Source organism: Pleuronectes platessa, chromosome 5 (assembly GCF_947347685.1).
Source record: "Pleuronectes platessa chromosome 5, fPlePla1.1, whole genome shotgun sequence".
In the NCBI taxonomy this organism is placed as follows: Eukaryota; Metazoa; Chordata; class Actinopteri; order Pleuronectiformes; family Pleuronectidae; genus Pleuronectes; species Pleuronectes platessa.
This window is the reverse complement of record NC_070630.1, coordinates 28,520,581-28,532,985: the sequence shown is the minus strand read 5'-3', so window position 1 is coordinate 28,532,985 and position 12,405 is coordinate 28,520,581. Positions and strand designations below refer to the sequence as shown.

At 41.1% G+C, this 12,405-nt stretch overlaps 1 protein-coding gene across 2 annotated transcripts in view; it reads right to left on the bottom strand.

Moving 5' to 3' along the window:
- Positions 1-12,405, bottom strand: part of LOC128440781 (clathrin heavy chain 1) — a 32,162-nt gene that overhangs the window by 5,457 nt on the left and 14,300 nt on the right. Inside the window, exons 14-31 of one of the 2 annotated variants that reach the window (XM_053423614.1) lie at positions 10,088-10,251; positions 9,850-9,975; positions 9,538-9,680; positions 9,182-9,416; positions 8,931-9,053; positions 8,703-8,848; positions 6,347-6,530; positions 5,951-6,143; positions 5,630-5,787; positions 5,359-5,523; positions 5,044-5,151; positions 4,651-4,818; positions 4,413-4,562; positions 4,160-4,291; positions 3,859-3,969; positions 3,521-3,691; positions 2,759-2,980; positions 1,490-1,510 (exon numbers count right to left, since the gene is read on the bottom strand). In XM_053423614.1, the coding sequence (XP_053279589.1) occupies positions 1,490-1,510; positions 2,759-2,980; positions 3,521-3,691; positions 3,859-3,969; positions 4,160-4,291; positions 4,413-4,562; positions 4,651-4,818; positions 5,044-5,151; positions 5,359-5,523; positions 5,630-5,787; positions 5,951-6,143; positions 6,347-6,530; positions 8,703-8,848; positions 8,931-9,053; positions 9,182-9,416; positions 9,538-9,680; positions 9,850-9,975; positions 10,088-10,251 (2,720 nt within the window). The remainder of the gene's footprint in view (positions 1-1,489; positions 1,511-2,758; positions 2,981-3,520; positions 3,692-3,858; positions 3,970-4,159; positions 4,292-4,412; positions 4,563-4,650; positions 4,819-5,043; positions 5,152-5,358; positions 5,524-5,629; positions 5,788-5,950; positions 6,144-6,346; positions 6,531-8,702; positions 8,849-8,930; positions 9,054-9,181; positions 9,417-9,537; positions 9,681-9,849; positions 9,976-10,087; positions 10,252-12,405) is intronic. The other variant, XM_053423615.1, reaches the window with a different exon arrangement.

Below are 12,405 nucleotides of genomic sequence, written 5' to 3'. Positions count from 1 at the left end.
TGGTTTGAAGAGACCACACTTGACTGTATCACAGAATGCTCAGAGAGACATATACTGTCAAAACAAACACCCCTCTAAAAATGACCCAATGTCAATGATTCTTATTGTCTGTGTTCTTCTCACACATGGGATACATTCAGTCGTATAGACAGACATGGAGGTAAATAGATAGGTTTCTGAAAGAATTGTGACTTCATTATAACGAATGCCTCATTGGTGCTTGTATTATTGAAATTAGGTTTTACACTTAGCTTCAGTCTTTGCTACTGTGCCACAGTCCATATACAGATATTAAATAGGTCTCCTCCGGTTCATGATTTAAAGAGATCATTAAGAATTATAAATCTCAAAAAAATGTAAACTCCCTTTATACAATGTCATCAGGGTAAAAAATTATCCAAACCTATATTATCATTGTACAACTATACAATCAAGGGATAGAAATTTTCCAAAGCAGCCATTTGACATGAAATAGTATAAACAGGATTAACTAATCCAATTAATTAAGGTTCTTTTCTGTTAAATAAATAACCTTAATTTGTCTGATTTGTAACACGTGTTAAACTACATTTTCATGTCAAAATGGCTGCTGTGAATAAGCTCTGTTGAACTGAACCTCACATCAGGATGATGGTTGGCAGGAGACTGCCGCTGAGTGCCGTTACAAGAGAGTTTGAATATTATAATTCTTCTACAAGTCTGTGAGAATAAGCACCTGACAACAGCAGGTGAGCCGGTTCTCCAGAGCGACATTCTTCACAAATGCCTGAGGAGACCTATGAGTGTGCTGGTTTAAGAGGACGGCTCAGTGTGTTTGAGGGTAAATGCTGTGATGGGGCACAGCGTTTGATGCTAGAACAATTATCATAACTACAACAATCAGTTTCACGCTTGGGATACACAGCAGCTGTGTCTCAATTCGGGGGTCGCATCTTTCCGCGGCTGCATTTTAACACCAACTGCATCACAAGACTGTCACAATTCTAAGGTTACTGCAAATGTGGCCTAAAAATGTCCTTCAACCCCTGAGCAAGAGGCCCCACCAGGTGGATCCTTACCGCCCAAACATATCCCAAGATTCCTTGTGCTTCTGTGAAAAACAGTGGTAATGGCAGCAGCAATCAAGTGAAAACATATTTTTAAATACAAGTACTCAACCAAACCGCTACTGGTACACATGTTAAAAAAAAGCTATTTTTGTATTATCTTTTGTCATTTGTTTTATTGAGTCAAACTAAAAACCGTCACTGACACCAGCACACCGATCAGAGCCCTGAGGCAGGAGTGTTAGAAGCCCCGCTCTGGAGTTTTGTGGGTTTGAAGGTGATCTAGTGGAGATGTGGAGTTTACGATCAGAAGCAGCAAAGTGACATGGTGGGAAGAGGGGTCATGCAGTTTCAGCTAAATTGCACTCCTCCAAACTACAGGCTACAGGAAAGGGGGGAAGAGGGGTAAAAAAGAATGATTAGAAAATGGATTCGACTTTCACCTTTTCCTTTATCGCATCAACCTGGAAAGGAAATTCAGAGAGGCAACTTAAGGAAGAAAAAAACAAATGGAAGTCTCCCAAAATAGAAACTGACAGAGAGAGAAGAGCAAACAAAGGACTTTTTACTTAAAGAAAACACAAAAATCCTGAGAGAGAGATGGGGGTAATAACGCCACTTTTGATACAAATGCAGACTTGAGATTACTATATAAAAATATAAAATACAGATATTGACTTGATTAAACATGATTTTCTTAGTCTTGACTAAAATAATTCTATATTATATATATATAAATATATAATAAGCTGTAAGCCACAAAAAAATAACTTTTCTGTATTTGACATCTTGATGTAGGTGGGTTTTCAAAGTTTGTCAAATAAATGCAACCACTTTTTATTCTTTTTTTTTTAACTAATGCTCCACTCAGCTCTGTTGTCCATGAAAACTATATGGGTTGTATATTATTTTGCCATGTAACAGGTATAAATGGTGCGACGAGTGACACAGCAGTTATGAATCTCCTCCGGAACACATTTGTATGGAAAAGTAGCTTGAATGGAAGAAAACGCCAAATAAAAAAAAAAGGAAAACACCAGTGATGACATGTGACTAACAGAAGCAGAGGAAGATGAGCATGAATGGAAGAAAGAATAGGCCACACTGTAACACTGTCTGTAACTCTGTCGCACTGCCTATACTTCAATGGTATTTGCAAACCACTTTAACTTGCTGCTTATACTTTAAAGGTATCAGATTAGTGGAAATGCCAGATATTAGTAGAGGGAAACATTTTTGAGATTCTATTCCATGTTTAGGGTCTCAATTTGAACAGATCTGACATGGGGCATCTCCACTGATAAGATCATGTTTGCAAATACGGTAAAAAAAAAAGAGGATTTTCTAAGATTCTATGTACTTGAACTTGAAACATGAACTTCTTTATTAAAATATATGAAAAATAGAAAAATGTCATAAGACATACAAAACATGTGCAATAGAGCATAGCACAACATAATAAAGTGCAATTAATGGTCATAGTGCAACAACTAGTGTCCCCAGAGCGGGGGGAATGTTTGTGTGTGTGTGTGCGCGCGCGCTCCCAAATAGCGGACACACACACGGGCCCCGAGGCTCCGCCCCCCGCCCCTTTCACATTTCACTTTAGCATCGAAAGGTATCGTAAGTATCGGTTCTCGTGACATCTCTAACTATAATATGTTCTTAAGAAACCTTCTTGTCCACACAAACTTTGCCTCTGGCCAACCCACCTTAGACAGATACTCCCTCATGACCTGGATGAAGTAGGGCATGGAGAAGTCCATGATGTTGTGTCGCCAGGCAGTCTCAAGCACCACGTCGGCCCGCAGGAGGTCATAGCAGGTGAAAAGGCAGGCGGCAAAACACTCCTTCTTGTCTTCATTCAGGAACCAAGCCAGGAGTTCCTCCGCCAGCTCCGTGTCTTTGGACTCTGACGCATACTGCATGGCATCCTGCACAAAGGAAAGCACAACTACAACTGAATAAACTGACTGAGGAAAAGTGACCACACCTGTCCTATTACATGCTCAGTGTTTCTGCAGGTTTCTATAAGTTCAATTTAAGACCTTTTATGACATTAATGAATGCAATTTAACATCTGTCAATTAATGTTTAATTGGAGTCCCAGAATTTATTAAATTTACCCAAATTAAGAAAAAAGGTAAAGTAGCCCAATAAAGAAAAACCCTCGAATTGCCACATTATCTCACAAACTACTTCAGGCGGAGCATTGGGTATCCATAGTCTTTCCCTCAGTCGAGTCAAACGTCAATATCAATTCCTCACTGTTCGTGTTTGTAATTTTATTAAGGTAATATAACTAAAACATACCTGAACGTATGCAAGAACTTGTATGTAATTTTTTTTAACATATTTAAGACTTTAAAATGTTTGACCTTTTAAGACCCCCTGGACGCAACTGATTCATTGCATTCAGTTGATTTCTAGGATTAGATGTCAACTGAGAGTTATTGTTTTGAACTTCTTTGCACCTTGTAGAGCTTGTCCTTCTTGCAGAGCTCTACGCTCTGTTTCCAGCGGTTATTGCCCTTGAAAAGGTAGGCTGCAATCCTCCTGAACTCTATCAGCTCGTGCTTCTCCAGGCCCTGCGCCAGTGAGATGTTGTCGAAGTTGTCATAGGCATCGATGGAAGTACGCAGAGCCTGGATAAGAGACAGAGAGTTTAACATACGGCAGAAAATTAAACTCTCTTTCCTTTTCTTTCTTCAAGCGACATCAAAATGTTTGATTAAAATATATAGATATATAGGTATATTTATCTATATATAATCTGTTACGATACACAATGGAAAACATTATCACATCATACCGCGTAGTCTTCCTCAATGATGAAGAGGTTGTTGAGTGCCTCGTTCACTGACTTGTTGTTGTGATTCTGGACAGACCTTAGGTAAGGTTTTATCAGAGGCAGCTGCTTCACCTAAACAATGATTAAGACAAAAAAATTATTTATGTCTATTTCAAGTAATCTCCTGTACTAACTACCCTTTTTCTCGCCATGAAGGTGATCACACAATACTTTTTAGATTTCATTTTTCTGATGATAGGCTGTATTTAAATCCAAATAACATTTTGAAAATAGTTTACAGAAAGCATCAATGTCCCAGGACCTTGCTGAAGAAGTTGACAGCGCGTGTGTGGTCCAGTCTTGGCGAGAGGACGATGAGCAGGTCATTCAGTAACAATGGTTTGAAGTCCAGATAAAAATGGATGGCTTTGTAGTATAGCTCCACATTGGCCACCTAGAGTAAAAAAAACATTTCCCTTGAACTTGAGCATGATTGTAAATAGCAGAACTTATCAGAAAGTTAGCAGAATGTTAACTAGCATCACTATTTCATCAACAGTGTCTTTTTTTTTTACCTTGGTGACAATGTCTTTGAACTGGCCCTCCTTCCAGGCATCAGCTGGGTGGTTCATCATGGTGATGATGGCATTGTCGTACTCCTCGTACTTGTCATAGAGGAAAACCAGCTCTGCCCAGAGGTGGGCCTGCTCTGCTGCCCTGAGAACCTGACACACAAAAAGGTTGTCATGTGAAAGCGTTTTGGGAGTTTGTTTATTATCAATAACTCATGTTGCTGTCGTTTTCCTCGCCTACCTTTGGAATGTTGACACGGGACCAGAAGAGCTCCAAGTGCTCCCTCATCTTCTGTGGCTTGAATTTGGAATAGAGGATGGCGAGCTCTGTGAACATACCCATGTGTGCACGCTCCAGACCGAGAGCGGCCTCCAGCAGGGTGATCAGCTCCTCAAAGTAGCCACGGTCCTGCCGTACACACAGATTTAATGAGAATGCCCTTAGCCATCCAAACAAAATACATGTCATTTAACTTTAGTACACAGGTCAAACTTTACCAATGAATTGTACTGAATATAAACCTAATTAAAAGTAAAATGATATCTGATTTCTCAAGCCTTACATGTTCATAAATAATTTCAAATTCATATTAAGTGTAAAATGTTTTAGAACTGCCCCTGTAACCCTGTGTACCTGGTAATAGTTGATGAGTTCCTCCAGTTCATCGGCGTGGACAACAATATGTAAGCCACACATTTGGGCGAGACGGAACTCCTTCCCATCTACACACGCAAAACACACCTGGAGGATGACAAAAATCAATCATTAGATGTATTTCATAAAGGTGAGTGGATACGACACTGCCCAAGGTATTTATTCTTCTTCTTGCCACTGTATAAAGGGATAGTGATGGATAAGAACTGAAGTACGTCACTGACTCTACTAAATATAAACAGGGATTTTATCTCATTAAAGAGTTAAAAGTGAAAGTGTATCATCAGTCCTCACCTCCTTCCAGGTACGGGTGCTGTTGGCCTTTCGGGCTCCGTCCACAGCTGCCTGGTACTCTCCCAGGTGGACCAAAGTAGAGGCCAGACGGCCAAAGTTGGACACATTGTTATAAAGCAGTTTAGCTGCATCGTACATCTTGTCATCATAGCAGCGGTCACCCACCTGCAGGATCAAAAAAAGAAAGTAAAATCCTCAAAGTAGAGAACTGTATACAGGTGAAAGAGAGTTAAGCGGGTATGTTTGAGCGCTGTATGTCTGTGTGACTTACTTGCTGAATGTGAGCATTATTGGGTCCATTGATGAACTCCTCAAGCTCAGCCAGGCGGTTGGTCTTTGCCAGGGCAAAGATCAACTCTGTTTCAACATACGACTCACGGGCCTTCTTACGGGCCATCTGCAGGAACTTCACCAGGTCCTCCCAGTTCCCTGCACACAGCAAACAACCCCCATCAGTTTCATAAGCACATCAATCCACTGTATCAACAAGTGTCGTCATTCATATAACAATAAACGCAAACTAAATTTAGTATATTTCCCAAATTCTACACAACTCACCACATGAGTTAATGACAGATAAATGACATCTTACCACTTTGTGCTGCAGCTTGTCCCACTTCCATATAAGCAGAGGGGTCATCAGCTTTGATGTAAGAGTCTATGGCTTCTTTGACCAGGCCCTTCTGAAGCTGGGCCTTTGCCAGCTGACTCCACACTGGTGGCTCATTGCAGCGTTCAGCAAACTCATAAGCCCTGTCTAGGTTACCGATGTGCTCAATCAAAACCTGGATAAAAAGACAGAATATTCAGATCATACTGTAACAAGCTAAGTAATGCCATTCTGGTGGTCGCTATAATCAAGGTGTAGATCGAGTATATGATTCCGGAATAATAACCCTGGCTTACAACTGTACAGAAGCCGTTAGAAGGTTCTCAGTTCATGTTGTGACTCCTTAAACACAGAAGAGTCGAGCTGCAATGCACTGACCTGCACAGCGGAAGTGTTGACATCAAATTTTCTGAAAATAGCAAAGGCCTCCTCAAAGAGCTCATTGCTTATGGCGATGTTAGCGATGTCTGGGGCATCGTAGTTGTCCAGACGGTTGATGTACTCCATCACACGTGTCCGATCAGCTTTGATGGCAGTCAGGATGAGCAAGTTCTGGAGGTTTCTGAAACAACCAAGACAGGGGATTCTCTGTGAAGGTATCCTTTTCTATGCAGCTGAAAAATAGAAATATATTTAGGGCCCGATTTTTCTTCACACCGTGTGACCGTCGCATGGCGTAAAAGTTTGATTAAACGCCATCAAAACACAAGGTTCTGTATCTTGGACATACATTGCCCAATCGAGTCCAAACTGGACACGTAAGACAAGAGTCCCGGCCTGATGACATCTACACAGAAATTGTGACTTAAAATCACGGCGCCCCCTGGTGGTTACAGGAAGCGACACGTTTTATACTTAACTGCTCCTGGCTGCTTTACAATATACAGCTCAAAAGAGCTCAGGCAAGTCATTGGATCATGGTCGTCATTGGATCATGGTCAGAATTGTGACCTTTCCTCAAACAGTGTAAACATTGATGTGCGGCGAAGGATCATCCTTCGACAAAGGACACGATGTTGTCATAACTCCAGTGTTCATAGTCCTTCTGTCACATGATAAGAGTACAAGCCTGAACAGCTCTATGTGTCAATATTTCCTCCGTGTCACAGCGCCACCGCCTGATTCGCCATAAAACAGGAAGTACTTTGTTAATCCACTCTGCATTATCCAACCGGCTCCAAACTACTGACCTATGATGACAATCGTGATCTGAACAGCTCAATAAATACATATTAGTTCAGGGTCATAGCGCCACCTACTGATCAGTGTGAAAATTACTTTGTGGTAACATTGTCCAATTGACACAAAATTGCTCACGCTACATCAGAGCACCTACTTGAACAGATCTATATGTCTGTGTGTAATAATTGTGATGGCGCCACCTACTGGCAACAGGAAATAAGCTTTGTTTGACAACTATCATTCGATTTACATGAAATGTTCACATTGTGATTTGCAATTGATAGCGTGGACCGTAATGAGCAATTAGCAGGCAAGGATAGACATCGCATGACGGACACAGGAAGTGAAGCGTTTATCTTGCCGCAGTGCGCAAAACACATGCAACTTGGAGACTTGCGCTTGGTCATCGATCCCTCTCTCCACCGACCGCAACAGGCTTCAACGTGCGGGTGCTCGGGCCCGCCAGTGATACAACCTAGCCCTAGTTAGGGCCCGAGCATCTCCGGTGGGAGGCCCTATTGAAGTTGTAAGGATTATTCTGAGCGTTTTTCAACGTGCTCAATTTTTTTTTAAAGTTTGTAGTTAATTAGAAAGTGGTGAAAATGTACGTATTCTGGAGTATTTGGAAATGGGCGTGGCAAAATGGCTCAACAGCAACTTCCGTGATCATGGGTCCATTGCCCTCAAACTACATGTGTGTATCAACAGCTCCCCCTTGAAGATATTCAGATGGTTTTAAGGAATAGGCGTGGCAAAATAACTGACTGGTCTACATCTACAAATTGAAAGGAACATGTGTCTTTCATGACAAAGAAATAAGTCTCATGGATAGATATGCTTAAACAAACAGGAAGCCCGCCATTTTGGATTGAGTGGCCATTTTGGTCATATTCCACATTTTTACTTTGACGCACTTGTCGTAGAGCTTTCATCGAATCAACGTTAAATTTACTTGGGTGTCATCCCAACAAGATGGAGATTTAAACTAATTCAAAGATAGATTTTCCTTCATACCGTGTGACCGTGGCGTTGCGTCAAAGTTTGATTACACGCCATCAAAACACGAGCTTCTGTATCTTGGACATATTTGGTCCAATCAAGTCCAAACTATACATGTAAGACAAGAGTCGCGACCTGATGACATCTAGAAAGCAACATGACTTAAAATCATAGCGCCACCTGCTGGATACAGGAAGTGAAGCGTTTATCCTTGCCGCAGTGCGCAAATGCATGCAACGCGGTGACGAGCGCTTGGTCATCGAACGCTCTTTCTTCACCGACTGCAACAGACTTAAAATCGCCTGTGCTCGAGCCCGTTAGTGCTACAACGTAGCCCTAGTTTTGATTGAGTTTTTGAACGTGATCACAATTCAATGAGCTTCTGAAAAAATGTGTTGATCGTAAAATAAACTCATTGAGTTATGTCCAAAAACTTCAAAATAAGTTCAAAAGTCTTGTTTCCTATGCCTTAAACTTATATAGCGGATACACAGAAATAAACAAGGCAGCCAAAAACATTTGGGATATAGAGGTGATATGCAGCCTTTCTCACCTGTGCTCACTGAAGACGGAGTTATCCAGGACAATCTTCTCCAGCAGCTCGATAAGCTCATTGGGAAGGTCAGCGGTCATGAATGCCTTGACTGTGACAGACACCTCCTCTGGATCCTGGGTCTCTGACAAGGCTGTCTGTACTACCTGCAGCACAGAGGGAAAACGAGTTATACATACAGCATCTGGAATTATTGGTAGAGCCAGATAGATTTATTGGTAGATTTACCTGATCAATAAGGGGTCTTCTGTAGTTGTTGGTCTCCAGCAGCACACTCGCCCACAACTCAGGATTCTTGCGGCGCACCAGGTAGCGGGACAGACTCTTGAACAGAGAGTTCTCATTGCACACCTAAGGAACAATAGAGTCAAAAGAAAAACATTTCAGAAATTGACTACCTTAGAAGTTTTCATATCATAAGGTTAAATGTGAATATGAGGAATAACCACAGTCAAGTATGATTTTAACTCTAGACTCACATTAATCAGTTCCTGGTCACACTGTCCTCTTTCATAGGCCACACAGGCCAGGTGGGGGTCCCTCTTCTCACAGTACTTGCCGACCACACAGCTGTCGTAGTAGGGGTTCTCCCTCAGGAAGCGCTCAGGGTTGTTGTTGCTGTCGATGTAGATCTTGGCGAGAGCATTGTGGGTAGCGGGCTCCTCGCAACCTTCATGAATACGAGCTTCCAACCAAGGTAGCAGCAGCTTCAGCCTGGAGAATGACACAGGAAGTATTTTTCATGACTCTTGAGCTTAGTCTTATTACTTTTTAATGCTCAAACTGCTGAATGAGGGTTTCTCTAGTTCTAGGGAATTCATTCCCTTGTTCTTACCTATTTCTTTTCTCCACTTCAGCGACCAGTTCATCTGTGGAGAACTGTCCTCGCACCACCATGATAAGGTTCTTAATCACATCCTCGGCACAGTCTACATCCAGTAACCCTCCAATGACGACTGGCAGACGGCTTGGGTTCACCTGGAATAAATGATCCACATGTTACTATTCAAACATTTCCATTCAAGGTAGAGACCATGGACTGAGACAGTATGAATGTTGAGATGGATCGAGGGACGGGGAGAGAGGAAAGAAAATTACTCAACAACTTTTCATCTAAGTTGGGTAAAATGTAGTTGAGTAGTAGTACCTTCTGCACATAGATTTCTATGTACTTCTGCAGGCTGTTGCGGTACAGGTAAAGCACCAGATCATGGACAAAGTCAAAGCGATCACACACAATGATTAAAGGCAGCTGATCAGTCAGCTTGGCTTCCTGTAAAGTGGAAATAATGTAAAAATTGGCATTTATAATAAATACAAGCTCTGATGAGCAGATTCAATTGTTTTATGGTGAAATGTTTCCTGTGCACTGGTTCATTGCTAACCTTGAGAAAGTTCTTCACACGTTCAGGATCATAGCAGTTACTCTCTCTGCAGATTCTCTCCACTTCTTTAATCTGGCCTGTTTTACAAGCAGCCTGGATGTATTTGAAGTGGACCTCTGGATCCTGGCTGAAGTTCACAATGGAACCCAAGAAGTAGAACAAACCTGCAACATAAAAAAGGCAAATATCAACATAACAAAATAAGGAGATATAGTAAAACCTGCTTTTCTCTCAAGAGCAGGGTTTTTGAATGATTAAAATGATCATATAAATCAAATGGTAGCTGTGATTGATCTGATTAATCAACATTTCTAAATGCCTGAAAAATCCCCATTCTCAGTATATTGTTATGGGAACGGAAAGATAAAAACAGGTGTTTTTTTTTATTGATGACGAGTACAAATGATAGTTATTAAGATTGAAAAATAAAATTAAACTAAAATATGCCACACCATAATAAAAAGTGTCTGTCTCTTTGCTATGCCTAAGAGCAAACATCGGATGATGTTACTTAGAAAATTCTTTTTTTTTGCAAAACCTCAAAGAACCTTTATCCTAAACAATGAGTCATCTTAGCCTTTGCTCTTTTTTTAGCAAATATACACCGCGTTCCACATTATTATGCAAATTACACTTTGCTCAGATTTTCCTAAATAGTAATGCACAGCCAGTCAGTATAATTTTCAAGTCATCAACTGTAGAGTATAATTCAAATTGTATTGAACAAACCTCCCAATGATAACAGTATTTTTTTCAAAAATAAAAAACTCAAAATGCAGTGTTCCAAATTATTATGCAGAGTTTCGGAGTTTCAAAGTTTCAAGATATTTTATAGGTTGTAAAGAACAAAAAATTGTCATTTGTTGAATTTGCAGCATTAAGAGGTCATATTGACTGAAATCAAAAAGTTTTAATCAAAATCATCTTAACAGGTCAAGTTACATGTTAACATAGGACCCCTTCTCTGATATCACCTTCACAATTCTTGCATCCATTTAACTTGTGAGTTCTTTGATAGTTTCTGCTTTAATGTCTTTGCAGGATGCCATAATAGCCTCCCAGAGCACCTGCTTGGATGTGAACTGCCTTCCACCCACATAGATATTTTGCTTGATAATGCTCCAAAAGTTCTCAATAGGGTTAAGGTCAGGGGAAGATGGGGCCACACCATGAGTTTCTCTCCTTTTATGCCCATAGCAGCCAATGCCCCAGAGGTATTCTTTGCAGCATGAGATGGTGCATTGTCATGCATGAATATGATTTTGCTTCAGAAGGCACGGTTCTTCTTTTTGTACCACGGAAGAAAGTGGTCAGTCAGAAACTCTACGTACTTTGCCGAGGTCATTTTTACACCGTCAGGGACCCTGAAGGGGCCTACCAGCTCTCTCCCCATGATTCCGGCCCAAAACATGACTCCGCCACCTCCTTGTTGACGTCTCAGCCTTGTTGGGACATGGTGGCCATTCACCAACCATCCTCTACTCCATCCATCAGGACCATCAAGGGTTGCACGGCACTCATCCGTAAACAAAACAGTTTGGAAGTTAGTCTTCATGTAGTCCTGAGCCCACTACAACCTTTTTTGCTTGTGAGCTTGGTTTAGGGGTGGCGAATAACAGGTTTAAGGACACTTGCAAACTTCTTGAGCATCCTACATCTTGAAGTTCGCGAGACTCCAGAGGCACCAGCGGCTTCAAACACCTGTTTGCTGCTATTCAATGGCATTTTAGTGGCTGCTCTCTTAACCCTACGCATTTGTTTGGCAGAAATCTTCCTTATTTTGCCTTTGTCTGAACGAACCCGCTTGTGCTGTGAATCAGTGACAAATTTCTTCACCGTCCGATGATCACGCGCAATTCTTTTGGAAATATCCAATGTTGTGATACCTTGACCAAGGTATTGCACTATTTGCTGCTTTTCAGCAGCAGAGAGATCCTTTTTCTTCCCCATTTTGCCTGAAACATGTAGCTTGCTTAATAATGTGGAACATCCTTCTTAAGTAGTTTTCCTTTGATTGGGCTCACCTGGAAAACTAATTATCACAGGTGTCTGAGATTGATTTCAATCATCCAAATAGCCCTGAGACACAATACCATCCATGAGTTTAATTCAAAAACTAAAAAATGAATGTTTATGACCCTTAAATCCAATTTGCATAATAATGTGGAACGCGGTGTAGGATGGTTGAATAAAACGTTTTTCTTTTCTGAATCAAACAAACAACCAAACCTTTACACAATCTAATGTGAAATCTGAATCTGAGCCCATCTAAAGAAGCAGTGTTGAGCCAGTTCACACTTTAAAGAACGAATTCCAAA